At 34.6% G+C, this 18,357-nt stretch overlaps 3 protein-coding genes across 4 annotated transcripts in view; 1 reads left to right on the top strand and 2 right to left on the bottom strand.

Moving 5' to 3' along the window:
- Nucleotides 1-4,390, top strand: part of LOC136822908 (uncharacterized) — a 34,355-nt gene extending 29,965 nt beyond the window's left edge. The window contains exons 6-7 of the mRNA XM_067079215.1: nt 2,969-3,165; nt 4,163-4,390. Of these exons, the coding sequence (XP_066935316.1) occupies nt 2,969-3,165; nt 4,163-4,390 (425 nt within the window). The remainder of the gene's footprint in view (nt 1-2,968; nt 3,166-4,162) is intronic.
- A 1,210-nt stretch (nt 4,391-5,600) lies between these two features.
- On the bottom strand, nt 5,601-10,008 carry LOC136822957 (uncharacterized). The gene is made up of 7 exons (XM_067079259.1): nt 9,956-10,008; nt 9,520-9,600; nt 9,282-9,329; nt 8,806-8,928; nt 8,200-8,253; nt 7,632-7,869; nt 5,601-6,148 (listed from the first exon to the last, which is right to left on the bottom strand). Exons 2-7 carry the CDS (start codon nt 9,569-9,571, stop codon nt 5,908-5,910), a joined length of 756 nt encoding a protein of 251 aa, XP_066935360.1. The 5' UTR covers nt 9,572-9,600; nt 9,956-10,008; the 3' UTR covers nt 5,601-5,907.
- Nucleotide 10,009: 1 nt separating this feature from the next.
- Nucleotides 10,010-18,357, bottom strand: LOC136822958 (uncharacterized). Of its 2 annotated transcripts, XM_067079261.1 has the most exons (8): nt 18,247-18,357; nt 17,873-17,947; nt 17,169-17,237; nt 15,448-15,492; nt 13,709-13,794; nt 13,347-13,423; nt 11,213-11,275; nt 10,010-10,066 (listed from the first exon to the last, which is right to left on the bottom strand). In XM_067079261.1, the coding sequence occupies exons 2-7, from the start codon at nt 17,930-17,932 to the stop codon at nt 11,214-11,216; spliced, it is 399 nt and encodes a 132-aa protein (XP_066935362.1). In that variant the 5' UTR covers nt 17,933-17,947; nt 18,247-18,357; the 3' UTR covers nt 10,010-10,066; nt 11,213. The 2 variants fall into 2 exon arrangements, with proteins under 2 accessions (XP_066935362.1, XP_066935361.1); XM_067079260.1 differs by lacking the exon at nt 10,010-10,066 and having other exon boundaries at nt 10,841-11,275.

Genomic DNA, 18,357 nt, shown 5'->3' with positions numbered 1-18,357 from the left:
TGCTAATTAACAATGCCCAAAACATGGCCGAGTCCGGTTTTTGAGAAAATATGCCGGAAATTGCCGTTTTCTGGATTTTCATTGGACTTTTTTCTTATAAATGGTTGTTTTTTAATTCAAAAACATTATTAATAGCAATGCCCACCATCAAGCAAGTTTTTATTTTCAATAAAATTGATTTTTGAAGCCGGAACTATTGTTTGACTGATTTTTGGACCTACCTCCGGGTACCCCGGTGGTTGTTCTATAAATTAACCCATGTCCGTTCGTCCGTCCGTCTGTTACCAGCTTTTCTCAGGATTGGCTCATTAGTTTTTTCTGATTTTTTGCACAATGATGCAAAATGGCAATGCCCAGAACGTGACGAAGCCCGATTTTTGAGAAAAAATTTATTTAGGCAAATTTGGGCCAAAAACTACCTAAAGTCTATTCACGATAAGTGTGCACTCTTTTTTCTTTTACCTATAACTTTTGAAGGAATTCTTCAATCTTTATAAATTTGGTATCATTGGAAAGATATTAGTGAGTGGAACAATTTGAAATAAAAAAATCTTTAAAAAAATTCTAAAAATGAAGATGAAAATGAAGAAGAAAAATATGAAGATCGTGTAGAAAAGTGCTATAACTATCATTTTCACTGAAGTGAATCCTTGATCATCGAACGTTATCACTGTGAAAAAAATTCCCAAAAATAATCATTCAGTCAAAAGATATCAAGCAAAGTTATAAGCTGATTGACGTCTAAAAACGCTGTTTTCTGCAGTTTTTTTGGGGTCAATCACTTATTAACTTTGTATCATAACTTAATATTGAATAAATATTTTGATAAAATTTCTTCACAGTGATGATCTCCTAAGATCAAGGATTCACTTCAGTGAAAATAATAGTTATAGCACTTTTCTACAAGATCTTCATTTTTTTCTTCTTCATTTTCATCTTCATTTTTAGAATTTTTTTAAAGATTTTTTTATTTCAAATTGTTCCACTCACTAATATCTTTCCAATGATACCAAATTTATAAAGATTGAAGAATTCCTTCAAAAGTTATAGGTAAAAGAAAAAAGAGTGCACACTTATCGTGAATAGACTTTAAAAATAGGGTTTTTTAGACTTTGTGCAAAATCCTGTCATTACTTTTTTCTGATTTTTTGTACAAAGATGGAGGGCAAGATTCTCTAAAGAATGGCTGAAGTGGGTTTTCCCGGAAAATTCTTATTCGCCTTTAAAAACGGATTTTCATATTTTTGGGGAAATTCCCTTTAACCAAATAAGAAAATATAGCTTTTCTCAATGTTGACTCATTATTTTTTTCTGATTTTTTGCACAATGATGCAAAATGGCAATGCCTAAAATGTGCCGGAGCCCGATTTTCGAAAAAAGATATATTTGGGCAAATTTGGGCCAAAAACTGCCTAAAAATACGGTTTTTTGGACTTTGTGCAAAATCCTGTCATTACTTTTTTCTGATTTTTTGTACAAAGATGGAGGGTAAGATTCTCTAAAGAATGGCTGAAGTGGTTTTTCCTGGAAAATTCTTTTTTGCCTTAAAAGACGGATTTTCGTATTTTGGGGAAATTCCGTTTAACCAAATAAACTCATTATTTTTTTCTGATTTTTTGCACAATGATGCAAAATGGCAATGCCTAAAATGTGCCGGAGCCCGATTTTCGAAAAAAAATATATTTGGGCAAATTTGGGCCAAAAACTGCCTAAAAATAGGGTTTTTTGGACTTTGTGCAAAATCCTGTCATTACTTTTTTCTGATTTTTTGTACAAAGATGGAGGGTAAGATTCTCTAAAGAATGGCTGAAGTGGTTTTTCCTGGAAAATTCTTTTTTTCCTTAAAAGACGGATTTTCGTATTTTGGGGAAATTCCCTTTAACCAAATAAGAAAATATAGCTTTTCTCAATGTTGACTCATTATTTTTTTCTGATTTTTTGCACAATGATGCAAAATGGCAATGCCTAAAATGTGCCGGTGCCCGATTTTCGAAAAAAATATATTTGGGCAAATTTGGGCCAAAAACTGCCTAAAAATAGGGTTTTTTGGACTTTGTGCAAAATCTTGTCATTTATTTTTTCAGATTTTTTGTACAAAGATGGAGGGTAAGATTCTCTAAAGAATGGCTGAAGTGGTTTTTCCTGGAAAATTCTTTTTTGCCTTAAAAGACGGATTTTTTTTATTTTGGAAAAATTCCCTTTAACCAAATAAGAAAATATAGCTTTTCTCAATGTTGACTCGTAATTTTTTTCTGATTTTTTTCACAATGATGCAAAATGGCAATGCACAAAATGTGACGGAGCCAGATTTTTAAGGAAAAATCTTTTTGGGCAAATTTGGGCCAAAAATAGCTTAAAAGGTCTTTTGGGCCTGAATGGGAATGGTTTAAGTGATTTTCGTATTTGGGGAAATTCCTTTTTACCATTTTACATTATTCAAAACACAAGCTATATTTTTCCATTCTGAATTTTTGTACAATTATTGTCACTTTTTCTTATTTTCATCTGATGTTAATCATTAGGTAGGTCCATTCAGCATGTTGCTTGTTTTTCATTTTTCTTCTCGCATTGCTATCTAACTTTCATCATCAGGTCCATTCAGCATGTTGCTTGTTTTTCTTTAATTATTATTCATAGTTTTTCTTTCCGTGCGATTATGGTGATAATTAGATATTTGACCTGCAGATTTTGTTTTATCATGTGTGATTCTAAGTAAACTAAATTTACCGAGACCTAATTTTGGTGAGCAACAAAAATCTTGCCAGAGTCAAATTGAGCGTGATTTTATTTTGACAAGGCTGTAATTTTTGCTAGTTTAATTCTCGAGAATTTAATTCGGCGAATATTGAAATCTCTCAAAAATCGTTGGTAATCGAAAGAAATAATTCACTGGTCCAATTTGAAAATCTCTTCCGGTGAAATTGAAATTTCCGCTTGTGAAAATCTCTATCGTGTTTTTGTAATTCAGAGCCATTCAAAAAGAAGTCTATTAAACGAACCAAAGACAACGCAGGCACATTTTGGATATACGGTGATTCGGTTGGTCGAAGGTTTTTCAATGATATCGTCAATACTTCTATTCTTTGCAATGAAATTTTTGCCAAGTGTGAACATATCGATTTTTTTAGTCAAAGCACTTGTTATACATTTTTGGAAAGCCAAGGGGTAGGGGAATCGAAATAACTTGGGTGCCAATTTTCTTTCGGACACTTTGGTGTGATTTTCGGACAAATACGACGGTCTCAGGCAAAAATCATAGTCGAAAAATTAATGAAAATTTTAGCTTGAGAAAACAGAGACCTGTTGTATATTTTTGGAAAGCTCTCAAAAAATTAAGATTAGTGATATATTGTGAGTATAGGTGATTTCTTTACCTAACTCGAGATATTAATCCTTAAAAACAGTGTTTTTCGGTGTTTTTCAGCCAGAAACAGCAGTTTTGTCCAGTTTTTGCGCTTTCGTAAGCTCAATATCTCGAGTTAGGTAAAGAAATCACCTATACTCGCAATATATCACTAATCTTAATTTTTTGAGAGCTTTCCAAAAATATACAACAGGTCTCCGTTTTCTCAAGCTAAAATTTTCATTAATTTTTCACCCTATGATTTTTGCCTGAGACCGTCGTATTTGTCCGAAAATCACACCAAAGTGTCCGAAAAAAATTGGCACCCAAGTTATTTTGATTCCCCTACCCCTTAGCTTTCCAAAAATGTATAGCAAGTGCTTTGACTAAAAAAATCGAGCGATTTTACAAATTTCCCCCTACTATAGGTTAAAGCCTTCGCTTTGCAATCTAATGAATCAGGGGTTGATGTCCGGCCAACTCCGTGTATGATATTTTCATTTTGCTAAGCTTCATCAGAATCCTATCTCCCATCATAGGACAAGGTGGAAAGCTACGTTGCTCCGTAGAGCCAGATGTAAATTTCATTGGAACCATGCCACAATGTTAGGCCTTTATGAATATTTCTAAATGATTTATACCTGAGGTTTTTCAGATTGCCGTATTACACCCATCAATACTAATCCCTAATAAGCACCGCACTTGGATTTAATTAAGGAAATGGGCTTTTCTAGAAATTTCCCGTACGAAAGTCCAATACAGTAAGCAATATTACTGTACTTTTTTTTAATTTCCAACAATTCTTTTTTCCCATTTCAGCGTGTGGAGCTGTTCAATGCATATTCAACATGGCGCTTGTGTCAATCAAAAATTGACGTCATCGATATTTTTCCGATGACGCAATCTTATCCTTTCGGCACCGGAACATTGGAAAGACCACATAACGATTCGGTACATTTTGTGCGGACTACTTTTCAACCGATGGAGGATTATTTGACCAACTTCTTTAGAGTAAATTCTACAAACTTTCTAAACGCACAACGTTGATTTTAATACGAAACAGCCAAGGTGGTAAGAATGAACTGAACACTTTAGGAAATGAAAAATCTCTTTTTTGAAGGGGTTTATTGATACCCATGATAGGACTTCCAAAAAGAGACTTTGAAAGCTCATGCTACAACATAGACTATGCTATAGTCTAACATTGGCTTTAAAACCATTTTGATTCTCAAAGTAAATGCTGCAACCAAAAAATAATTCAGACGTATTAAATTTCGCGAGCAAGAAGAACTGTCGCGAGGTTGCAAAAACGCGTTTGAGACATTTACTTCCGCGAATTCGATGAAAAAATCTTTTTCGTGAGCATAAACTTTTGCGAATCAAGACGTAAAAAAGAAAATTCTCACATGGAAAAATGCATGTCTTAGAAGGGACAAATACTTCTTGAATTGGATTGAAACTTTTGTTTCTTGACTTATTAGCCTTTAAACAGGCGAAAAAGTGCCATAGATCTTACACTTTATTCAAAGTTTGAAGCACAGGTTTTCCATTTGGTCAAGAACTTTTTGCGAAAATGGCCTTTCCAAGAAAGACATTTATTTTCGCCAAAAGGGCCTAAATTTGTGAAAATCGTGAAAGTTTCTGCTCGCGAAAGTTTGCACGCCTAAAGTAGTCAAACAAAATTGTTACTGGCAAATTGTCCAGCATTAACGAAGTTGAGTATTCTTCCTGAAAACCGGATTTTGAATTTAACGATTATTTGCTAGAAAACGTATCGATCGAACGTATCTTCTGTTTAGGACAAGAAAATTTACTATATATCTATCTTACGCTCTGTATAGACGATTGCGGGTCGAATCTAGTGGTTTTTACAATGTTCAACATCTAGCGAAAGATTTTTTTGAAGATGCGACTTTTATATTTATCTGAGAAAAATATCTTCTAAAAAAAGTAAGAATTAGGAATATTAGGAATTCTACGAATTTTCTTCAATTTTGAGATATCAAGTTCGGGCAATTTTAGCTTTTGGAATTTATTTCATTGGATATTTCGATTTGGGAAATTGAAAGCCAATTTTATTCTAAGGCTAAGTTAAACTTTGAACTTTTAGATCCTGAAATCTTGAAATCTGGGGTCGTAAATCTAATGTTACCCCTTAGAGTTAAAATTCTTCTTTCTAACCTCAACCTGAAAATCATTTGCAGTTTTTAAATTTTTGCAGAAATTCCTCTTCATTTCCAAATATTACGGCCAGCATTGTAGACTTACTAATTCATAAATTGAGCATTGTTATACAATTATTAAACTTTTTCTTCTGGAAAATATATTTCTTGAAATAAATTTTATACTTATCAAAAAACGATGAAGCAAAATACAAAGAAAGGGCTAGGTAAAGAAAAATAGAACTTAACTACACTACAATAGACCTACACCCTTAACGCCACAAAGAGCTTTGGTCGAGTTCACCAGTAAGGAATGACGTCAAAATTCTGTGTGGGAACACCCATGTATTGATTCCAGATATTTGACGTCAATTCCGACTCTCAACCATTCTTTCCTCACACTTAGGAAAGTGTTTCCTCATGAATGCCTTTCAACTCGTGGACACGAATTGTGTAAGAACCATCCATGTTTCCAGCGGGCAAATATCGCGAAACAACATAGGTCCCCTTGTCAGATTTAGCCATACCACAGCCCAATTTGGTTGAAGATGCCCAAACTAATTGTGTGAAATGGCCGATGTCTCCGCCCTCTGGTGAAAGTTTGGTACCAGTGGCAAAATTGTAGTTGTTGATTTCGTTGTACCTAAAATTATACAAAATAAACTATTTTTAAGTGCTCTCGGGTAACTAATAGCCGTCCCCCCCGCTAAATTTTTTGGGGGAAAATATTTCCCCGAAAGCTTTTTTGCTTTTTTGTATGTTTTTGAATTAAATAGTCGATTCAAATTTTTCTTTCTCCTCTTTTCTTTTTGTTTATCTTAATTGAATTAGCAAACAAAACTCTCAAGCAAAGACGAAAAACTTTCAATCAAAGTTTCTTCATTCAACCTTTTTTTGGTTAGCAGATTTTTTGCTAAGTTCGGAAGCGTTTTCCTGATTTCCCCTATTCAAACTTATCAGAGGGGATGTGTGCTATCCCCCCCCCCGTATTAAATTTTTCGAAAATTTTCCGGACATTCTTATTCAAACCCCCCCCCCTTATTAATTTTTGGGAAAATGTTTTTGAAAGTTCCCTTTTTTGTCTTAATTCTGCTGTATTAGCCTCCTTTTCAAACATTTTCCACCCAGGACATTTTTATTCCAACCCGCTTATTAAATTTTGAGATTTTTTCCAACCCAGGGGGCTTATTCCAACCCCCCCGGCTATTAGGTACCCGAGAGTAGCCATTTTGATTTCTCTATGTAACGGTTTGTTCCCGTTATTGTTGAAATAGTTATTTGACGGACCAAAATATTGAATAAGGGGTCAAAAGCATAAAATGTTCAGCAAATTTGGCCCGAATTTGCTCGAATTTCCAAAATGATCATCTTTCATGAAGTTCACAATCAAACTGATCAGTGTCCGTCAATTGCCCCGCATACCTCTGATAGATATGATTCCTATACCTAGAGGAATCTATAAGAAAATATTTCGTTTGAGAATGAGCTCAAGTAGATTCCAGTTGGAATATAGGTAGAATTCAGGATTAGTGTACATAATTCACTAAAAATTGCAAAATTGGTGGGAGAGTCTAGGCTGCTTTGCATTCACTAACGGATTCTTGCTCTTTATACTACCTGGGGTTTTGTAAAGGTCTGCAATTCAGACTAGGGAAAGTATCTAAGACTGGCAAACTCTACCGGTTGTTAAGTTTTTTCGGCAAAAAAAGCGTTTGCGAATTTTCTTCAGCTTTGGGCTTTTTTCTTACTCTTAGGTTCCAAATAAACGGGCTCTCCGCTTTTTAGTTTTTCGAAACTTTTCCAACCCCCCGGACCTTATTGGGACCCCCCGGACCTTATTAGGACCCCCCCCCAGGTTATTAATTTTTAAGAATATTTTCAGCTGTTAAAGAGAATACCCCTTATTTTGCTCTAAATAGCCTGATTTTGGCCTATAATTACCTTATTTTTGAGTTTTCAAAAGTACAATTTCCAACCCTCCGGCAATTAGATCCTCCCCGTTTATTAAAATCTCGAAAAATTTCCAACCCCCCCCCCCCCCCGTTTATTCGAACCCCCCGTTAACTTGGAACCTAAGAGTAGATTGCGATTTGTCTTTCTTATAGCATAGTCTAGGTGTTTCTTACCACGAAGTCACAGCATCAGCTGAAGTTGCATCAGAGGAAGAAGACCCGAAAAGGTTTTCACCAACTCCATCTTCATAACCATTGTACTTTCTGAATCCATCGTGATCAAACTTCATGTTGTTTTCAAGAACGTATTCAACATAGGTTTGTGCACGTCTTGCGAGGGCCATGTCATAGGTCATCAAGGGTGTCATTTCGTGAAGCGATCTTTTCGCGTTATGAGCTGCCAGACAAGTCGCTTTCGGTAAAATAGTAAGAGAAAATGATTTAAGTTGGATTTGAGTCTGTTTAATGAAGCCTCTTTTTTTTCCTCTACTATTTTGGTAACTGACCAAACTTTTGAGTTTTGATACAGGGCTAACACGATTTTATTTTGACCAAATTTTAAAGGAGAATTTTGTACATTTTAGGTAATTTTTTACCATCTTTTAAGGGAGAACGGTTTTTTTTTGGGAAATTTAAATTCAACTTAAAAGGAAATCCTAAGCTTTGTCCACGTTTTTGAAGAAAAAAATAACTAAAAAATAACGGAATGCTACAGAAAGAAAGAGCGTTGTCAAATTCTCACCTTTAATATTTTCCATCTCCTCCACTGTGATCTTTGGTTCAGCAGTCACATACGCTATAAGGAAATACATTTAGATCGTAATAAGATATTTAGCCTTCAAGTTTTAAACAGTCTTCCTCAAGTCCAGAAAGAATAGAAAAATTTGGCTAACCGTGTGTCCTGAAAAAAAGCAGAACATGTTTTGAGGATTTTTTCTCCGAACACATGTTTTACTTAATTACTTAACAAAATAATGGCTTTAACTTCTGAAAACAATTTATTAGAACGTGAAGCTCAAAACCGTCTAAAATAAGAACGACATAAGAAGAATGATGAGCCTGGTTTTGCTAAATTTCAAAAAAACAGAAAGTAAAAATCGGGTAAAAATGCATAATCAATTTTATCTTGAAAATAAGCACATAATGAGAAAATTTGAGGATAATAGTATAAAAAATAAGAACATTTAGTCAGGGGCTGAAGTTAGGATATTTTCGGGCCTCAAATTTACTGGTTTTTATAAAAAATTGTAAAAAATTAAATATGGTTTAATGATTTCGATTTGACACAAAACTTTCCATCCATATAACGTCAAAAAGTTAAACGGGCGTCAAATGACACCATTCTTACCTGGGGGCGGATCAGGTGTACAAAAACCACATGTTTTTTGGCAATAATCCTCTTTCACTATAGCATGACTTTCACAATAAGCGTGCAAATCACTGACACAATTACTCATTCTATCCTTGCATTCTGTAATTAAAAAGTAATGAGAAAGGTTATTGTGCTTGTTGAAAATATATTTGTAGGTGGGATCTTTACAGTATGTCCGGAAAAGAGGTGGAATAGCTTTATGTAAAATTATAAAGGGGGTTGAGAATTATTGAAAAACGTTGCAATTTCTTTGTTAAATCAATCAATCAATCAATCAATAGTTAGCCAATAGCCAATTATTGTTTTGATAGTTAGAATCTTCCAAAAATGAGGTTTTTACTGCCTTTAACAGTCATATAGTCCGTCTGCATAGCGCTTGCATTGTTTTAAAATCTTGTATCCTTATTAGAAAATAATGTACATCTGAAAAGGTTACAAAGTTATAAACTTACTAGGACCATCTTGGAACATTTCCTCTGCCATAGCTCCATCACCATAACCTTGAAAAGGAAATTTTTAATTCAATTAATTTTAGGAGTGACTACAACTGAAAGAACCTATAACCAGTACGGAAGTTGGAAGAAATCCACGCCCTGCATGGATATAAAATGGAATGGCCCATTACACTTTCAATCTAGCATTAGTGTGAAAAAGGAGATTCTTCTCTAACCTTCATCTATATCTCATTACCTTGACTGATGGTTATCAATGCAACAAGCAAAACCAGAATCCTTTGATACATTTTGTTCCTTTGCGTAATTCCTCTGAAACCTATCAAAGTAATCTAAACAGCAGTTGTTATCTATCATGTGGAATATTCACTTATTTATAGCATCGAAAGATGACGAGGTTTCTCAACAATGAACTTGATTTGCATAACAAATGGTTAAATCCAAATAAGGTCAATGGAATAAGGAAAACAATAAAGTTGAACGCCCCAAAGCCTGGCTACATCATAATACACGTGAAATGGCTAAATCATAATACCAAATAATACACGTGAAATGTTGAGGAAGAACGGGAGTATTGGGAGAGGAAGAATATGTATCTCAATATTTACTTGGTGAATAAGACCTGTTTATATTTGCAATAAAGCCTAGCCATAGACAAATATATGATTTCATACCATGGTCGAGACAGTTTTCGACGTCTGGAAATAATATAACGCCATCGGCATGAGACTTACAACGTAGGAGTTTTCTGACGAAAGTTGGAGTGTCCACAACTAGTTAGAGACCTAACATAGGAATAAAACCAATTCTTAGATCTTTTACTGTATGCTCACTCCGGACAATTTTAAAATCTTGTTAATTTCATACAATTAAAGCTTCTTTGATCTTTGAACATTGGGATTAATGTGAAAAAAAAATTCAAAAAAATTTATTCAATCGAAAATATAGTCAGAAGTTTATTAGACTGGAGTCGTTTATAATGCGTGTAATACTAATAATAGGTTTTCAAGATTTGCTTCTGCTAATTTAAAGTTTTTAAGTATTTTAAGACTGAGGGGTCGTTTTCAAGGATAAGATTGCCCATGCATAGATACCCTGCAAAAAAATCGAGCTTGAAAGGTTTTTGTCAAAAAATCTTTTTTCTAAGAATTTTTTTTTTGCATCAAGAAAAATCGGACATCGAAAATTATTCAGTCGAGGAGCTTGATGATATTCGACGAAGCGAAGCTGAGTCGAATATCATCAAAGCGAGACTGAATAATTTCGATATCCGATTTTTCACGTTGAATATATATTTTATCGTTCACCAATTAGCAGGAAAGCATTTTAATTTTCTTCTATTACGTATTGCATTCAGTCTTTCTCTCTTTTTATGACATTTTCGGACGTTTTACTATCTTATTTAAGGATGTCAATTTCATTGTTTTTTATCTTTAATTACAAAACGTTCGAACCTCCTTTCTTTTGTTAAAAAGCACTTCCTTTTTATCTGTTTTATGTGACATTTAAATATTTATTTGATCAAAAAACTATTTTCTTTATGCTCGCTGTTACAGAAGAGATATTTTGCTATCGGATATCTAAAAATATTCGACAGTGCGTTTTGCTTAGAGGTGGACGATAAATGTAAATATGTGTGAAAACGAAGAAATAAAATATGTCATTAAAAAATATTCCGGTTAAATTTCAAAAAGAGTTACGTGGCTTATTTTGAGATTTTAGGATTTCTGTTATCCATTTCTTGAGATCATGTATTGTGCGTGTAAATGTCTGCATTCATATATTCTGTATGTTAAAATCTGCAGCAAAATATATCATCGCGCATTTTTCAAGGTTCGATATACTATCACATCAAAGTCTGGTCCTTTTTTATGTTAATTAACTCATCGAACTTTGCATCAACGTTTTCAAAAGTCTCGTTCTGTTCATACATTATCTGATCAATTGACGTCTTATTTCAGTGATATCTTCTGTATAAGTTCGACAACATCCACCTTTAAAGAAACAACGGACAAATAGTATCATCCAAATTCGCTTTAAGTACGTGAACTAATCTTTGTTTTGCTTTTCCTTGCTACTGTGCTAACATATCATATAGCGTTGAAAAGATAATTCTGAGCACTACAATTTCCGAGAAAAATTATTCAGAATTTTTTAGAAAATGAAGAAGAAACAAGCAACATGCTGAATCAGGCACGACGGAAGCTTTTTATATCTGGTACGGCGAATGAGGAAATTTAAGCGATTTTATAGCGATTTGACCGACGAAGAGGAAAACTTCGGGTATTTTTATGAAAATCTGGTACGGCGGCCGCCGTACCTGCCGTACCCGTTTGCGTCGTGCCTGGCTGAATGGATCTACCTAATGATTAACATCAGATGAAAATAAGAAAAAAGTGACAATAATTGTACAAAAATTCAGAATGGAAAAATAAAGCTTGTGTATTGAATAATGTAAAATGGTAAAAAGGAATTTCCCCAAATACGAAAATCACTTAAACCATTCAGGCCCAAAAAACCCTATTTTTAAGCAGTTTTTGGCCCAAATTTGCCCAAATAAATTTTTTTCGAAAATCGGGCTCCGTCACATTTTAGGCATTGCCATTTTGCATCATTGTGCAAAAAATCAGAAAAAAATAATGAGTCAACATTGAGAAAAGCTATATTTTCTTATTTGGTTAAGGGGAATTTCCCCAAAATACGAAAATCCGTCTTTCAAGGCGAATAAGAATTTTTCGGGAAAAACCACTTCAGCCATTCTTTAGAGAATCTTGCCCTCCATCTTTGTACAAAAAATCAGAAAAAAGTAATGACAGGATTTTGCACAAAGTCCAAAAAACCCTATTTTTAGGAAGTTTTTGGCCCAAATTTGCCCAAATAAATTTTTTCTCAAAAATCGGGCTCCGTCACGTTCTGGGCATTGCCATTTTGCATCATTGTGCAAAAAATCAACTAATGAGCCAATCCTGAGAAAAGCTGGTAACAGACGGACGGACGGACGGACGGACGAACGGACATGGGTTAATTTATAGAACCTCCACCGGGGTACCCGGAGGTAGGTCCAAAAAATGAACTTTTTATCCTTTGGTGCTATAATATTCATCTGTTCAGAGATACTTTGAACCCTCTTGATTCTAGTTATTTAGTCATTTTAATGGTAAAATTCCTTCATCGAAGGTTACAGTCTCGAGAAGAAAGTTCGTCGGAGTCGAAAAACCTCGTTTTCGCTGTTTTTTTTTTCACTCCAACGCAAGCAACCTTTTAAGGCCTTTATTTTTTTATTATGCACTCATTCTATGTGAGAAATAATTGTATATCTGAAAAAAGGAGGCTTCAAAGTTAAGGCTTGGGGACACGCGTTGGTGCAATGCAACATGCTCAGTCCCACCAACCTGAAACACTTCTTCGTGTCTCCACCCCATTTTTCTTTTAATAGCATTTGTGCTTCTCTCACTTTTGTTCCAGGGACAAAATCAGCGTGTCTTTTGGGTTCTTCCCTCACTTTTTGTCCCATGAAACAAAGAAAGAAACCATGAGACACGGACTTTCTTGTGTTGGTGGGATAGAGTATGTTGCATTGCACCCCTGGATTTCTTTTCAACGGTATATCATATGTTAGATTAGAAACAATTGTTACAATTGACAAGCAAAACAAAGATTAGTGCAAACTCAAAGCCAATGGACTTGACAATAAAATATTTGAAGTTTTTGGAAGTAGGAAATATATCTTCGGCTAACGGGAGTCGAGATTTCGTTTGCAGCTAATATACATCTTTAAATATTTTTCTTGGCTTAAGACTTAATTTTAGCTTACTAAAGTTCCCGAAATGGAAATATAATGAAGCTTTTTTTGAAAGGGAAAAGCCAAAATTTAAGCTGTTTTGTGGCCATATTTATTATCAGACTTTGAAGCGGCGTAAGTGGGACTGTGAATAAAGCATTGAAAATTACAAAAGTCAATTGTATTTCTCAGAAAAAAGTTTGCTTAAAGTGAACTGAATCGCGCATATTTAACATTAATCGAGACAGCACTCATTCAAATCTATACTCTGTACAACATTTTACCTATCCAATTCGCTCCCAAACTCCTCCATTCTTCCACGTACTCTGGGAGATTTTTCACTTTTTCGTTTGAAAGCCAACTATGAAAGAACATTGAAAATTATAAGAGCTAATTCAGAAAAGAATCAATAGTAATGGTATCTCATTGGTCGGTGTCTGAAAATTGACCGCTGTCCGGAAAAAGTCTGCTGTCCGGTGAGAATGACATGTGTAGCGGAAAACTGTGGGAAATTTAGACCACGTATATTTTAGGTTGAAGTTTAAAGATATTTTCGATTTTTTAATTCTTAGCCCACCCGTATGGTTTCTTGTCCTTCCTCGAGAAATATGATTGAGCAAATGAAATATTTGAACAAAATACTGACCCTTTTTCACGAGTCCACTCTTCACCGCTGTTTGCCATCACAAGAATATTTTTTGTAAAAACACCTTTGATGCTTCGTAATAAATCCTGAATTAAGAATAATGGAAAGAATAAAGAATTATGAAAATATGATAGAGAGCAGCATGTAAGAGGATGAATTATCACGTCTAATTTCCTCATCTATTACATAGGTAAGAGCCGCCAATTAGCGCGCGGGCATTTCTATGTCTGTTTTACCACCCTAAAACCGTCCTAGTCTTTTTCTCGCGCCTAAAGACAATAGAAACAAGTGATACTTTTATGGACCTACCTGGTTATGCATGTTAACACATATAATTGATATCTACGCCAGCATGACTGTAAACAATCATTCAGAACACAAATAGTGACGATCTATTGAAATTAGTCGTTTGTTTCTTATAAAAAAACGTTTAGAAACCAAAATTTCATACTCTTAAAATATTCTTTCATATTCAAGACTTCGTGAGCAAAAAAAACATCTCATCAAAGAATTGAGTAATTTGGCTAAGATCATTGATGTATGCTTATTAATAGTGATTCTTATAGATAAACATGCGTTTTTTGAGCCAACAAAATTATTTTGCAAAAATCTACTTCAGCCGTCTTTTACCAATGATGTTAGCCTACTTTCATGCAAAAAATCAGAAAAAATTAATGATCCAATTTTTCACAAAGTCCAAAAAACCCGTTTTTTAGCCGTTTTTTAGCCCAAATTTGCCCAAAATAATTTTTTTTCGAAAATCGGGCTCCGTCACATTTTGGCCACTACCATTTTGCACCTTTGTACCAAAAATCAAAAGATTCCTATGATTCAATCCTGAGAAAAGTTGGTAACAGACGGACAGACGGACGGACGGAGGAACACAGGTTAATTTATAGGACCTCCAGGTAGGTCCAAAAAGTTTAAAAAAGGATTGAATCGAATTTAGGGTGGTAAATTAAATAATAAAGTGGCACGCGCCTGACCGCGCGACTACGATCGAAAAGGTGTATTCTTGTCTTCAAAGTCTATGAGCCTCTAAATAAGTATTTCGGATCAAAGCGGTCAAATATGTCTTCCTTATAGCAGGAATTGACCTTCATCATAATTAAACAAGAAGCCCAGAGGGCATGAAGGCCCAGCGAATAAAAGTCGAAAAGTATGAACTGAAGAAGCAGAACTGAAGAAGCATGAACTGAAGACTTGAGTAGCAGAGGGGATTTGAACCTGGAGTCGCTAATACAAGCCATAGACGCCTTAGACCATTCGGCTATCTCTTATTCACAACAATAAGAAATAATTCATAATATTTAAATCTTATATACAGAGATGTTTTTTTCCTAACACGTGAACAACTGAACTGTTCACATGATAGAGAAATGTAAAAACAACTTTTTTTTAAAAGAACATCTTCCTAAAGAGAAGAAGGTTTGTTACGGTTTGTTACATTGTTTTTCTTAAAACACACTACATCTGTTATGTTATTATAGTTTTAATAGTTAATTGTATTTTCTCCTTTTATGTTTTTAACCAATAAAGACGATTTCAATTGTTTTTTATTCTGTCAATCATGTTCTAACAGCCAATCAAATCCTTCACAATCTGAATTAGCCTGTGCTTGAAAACGCCATATATGAAAACGCGTATCGCCTAGTAAATTGTTACACACTGACACCGGGCAGAATGCTAATGAAAGGCCCAGTACGCTAAAGCTAGCTAGGCCAAAAAAAGATACTAACAGACACATATTGTGGCGATGAACAATTGACTCCAACAGCTACAACCTACAAATAAACAAAATGAATAATAACATGCACTCGATATGATGGTAATAAGAGGGAAAGTAAAATCTCGATAAAATCCCAAAAAACTCGGTTTTCCGAAATATTTCCCACATTTTCGGTGGGAAACTCTAAGATTGAGCTCCGTCACATTTTAAGTATTGTTGCTTGGTATCAGTGTTTAAAACTTCATGGAAACACAAATCGCAAGAAATTAAAATCGCCATATCTTAGGCATTGCCATTTGCATTTTGTTGAAAAAAACAAAAAAAAACAGAAGAAACTAATGGGCTAATCCCGAGAAAAGTTGGCAAGAGATGGACGGACGGGCGAGCGAGCGAGCAAGCAAGCAAAGGTTAATTTATAGAACCTTGCTCAGCGATGTCAGGAAAAAATGGAACAAAACATAGAGAAATTTTAACCTATTTCTAAATCAATGGGATTAAAATCATATTTCAAGGCTTGTTTGAAAGATTTTAGAATTAGGCCGTTCCAGGTTATATCCCTGCATATACAGGGGATAGGCGAACATTTCCAGGGGGTCCGAGGAAAGTTTTTCATTTCTCAAGGGATTAAAAATTATTCAAAAACTTCAAAGGGGTAAAAACCTTACTTTAGTTTATCCACCCTCACTTTGAGGTTTAAAGAAGAGTTCTTTAAAGGGTTTCTTTGCAAACTTTGCCATTTTAGGGTAACAAACATATTTTCAAGAACTGCTTTTGAAAAGGTTTGTTCCACCCCTGTATGGATATTAAATGGCACGACTCATTCTCACTTGAATTCTAGAATTCTAAAACTAAGATTCAGGTTCAGGTCTGCCAATTTTTTTTTACGACGCGTGGAGGACTGCGTTCTACGAGAAAATCCATCTAGAGAGCAATTTCGGATTAAAAAAAAGGAAATCTTACGTCACGCGACCTTTTGCCTGAATACCATCAGTAAAGAACTAGGAATTTCAATCGTGGTTGACATTTTCCCGAAATTGTATGATTGCATCAAATCAGAGGAATGTAAAGAGATGGAAAAACAGCTTCTTGAAAACAATGGAAAAACGGCTCGTCATATACCAGGTCTCTTGCCCTTAAGGGAGTTTATGTCGAGTAAATAGGTTTCTTTTGTTGTCGCTATAAAAAATCTGCATAATTAGCATGTTGTGACAAAATTCTTTTGTTTCAAGCCTGATTATGCGCAAACTTTTAGGGCCTATATTTTGGGTACACCTCTCCTATACGAAAAGGTACCTATATCTTCTTGCTCAGAATTTCCTAGCGATTCTACTGATATAACCGCATCATGACCGCACCATAATATGGAAAGCATAACTTCATCTTGATTTTACTCTGACTTCTGACAGTTTCACAAGAACCAATTTAATATCATTGCGCTAAGAATTTATTTTGCTATACATTGGTAAAAATATTGAACTAGTAAAAATTGAACTAGTAATCGGCAAAAATGGAAAAACAAATTTGCATTTTTATCATCAAATCATGTAGAAACCGTCCGATTTGTATGGCGAGCCGTCTTTTCTGGACTTTCATTTAATGACCTAATCAACATTTTTACAATAGAATTTTCAATAAGTGATCGTTGAACTTTGAGTAATCAGAAAAGCTGTTTTCCATCTCTTTACATTCCTCTGATCAAATGTACATAACAATAGCATACAAATAACTTACTTGTGGTAATGATTCGACAAACTGAGCAGCCTCACGGAATGATTCACCATGACATAAAGAATGACCATCCTGAAAGAAAGAAACAACACACTAAAAAATATCTTAAAATACCATTTGAATGCCGGCCAAGGACATTATCTTTAAGCGCTCTACTGTGTCTTCCAAAAGCACAAGAATTCAACATAATCCAGCATAATCAGAATGAACAGATCTAGTTCAGGATGGTTTCCCCAGACACTGATATCTATATTTCTATTGAGCTAATGGCTATCTCATTTTTACAAACCTGGTTATAATACCGAAAAAAGACTAGGAATTCCCAATTCAGGCTTTTTACCAAATTTAAATGATGATAAACACACCCCTGTGTCAGAACCGCTGGGGCCCCAGCCCCACTGGAAAATTTAGCAAACATTTCGTCCCCGGTGGGAAAAATACCCTAGAATTTCAGCCCCACTGAGAAATTGACTTTGATTTCATCCCCATTCAAAATTCATTGTTTCAAAATTGCACTCCAAAACCATCCCCACTGGATTATTTAACCTTGAAACAATAGAATTTTTATCCCCATTGAGATTTCAATTGAGATTTCAATCGAAATTTCTATCCCCACTGTAGGAAAATTTTTCACCGGGGTTGTGAGATAGGGGTGTATAAACGCGGTTTTCTTAGAAATTTCATTATCTTCAAAAAATAAAACGAACCTTACAAGTGAAAGAAACGGCGAATTTCAGTTCTTTGTATTCCTCAATTAATGGTACCATCGCCTGCACTTCTGCCTATGAAAATATAAAAAAGTAATTTGTCATGTAAAGACATCTAGAATTAGAAAATGTTGATATCATGCTTGATTACTTTTCCCTGGTGGTAATTTTCTTGTCAAAATTTCAGGGGTATCAAAAATTACTCAGATCATTATTTGCTTTTTTTCATCCAACAAATAGCTCTTACTTAGCTAGAGAGAAGGAAAATCTTCCAAAGCCACGACGCTAATGATAAATTGTACTATGAAACTAAAAACCAGAAAATTTAAAATGAGAGCACAACGAATGGCTGAAGTGAAAGTTAGTTAACTTACTAAAGCTGGGAATGTTTCAAAGAGATACAGGTCGAGATTGAAAGGTGCCAGTAATTCAAGACGTTCTTTATGCCATTCCCTCAGCTCCTACTGAAAAAAAAAATCAAACTG

This window comes from Clytia hemisphaerica, unplaced genomic scaffold (assembly GCF_902728285.1).
Source record: "Clytia hemisphaerica strain Z4C2 unplaced genomic scaffold, Clytia hemisphaerica genome assembly, whole genome shotgun sequence".
Lineage (NCBI taxonomy): Eukaryota > Metazoa > Cnidaria > Hydrozoa > Leptothecata > Clytiidae > Clytia > Clytia hemisphaerica.
This window is presented reverse-complemented; position numbering and strand designations above follow the sequence as displayed.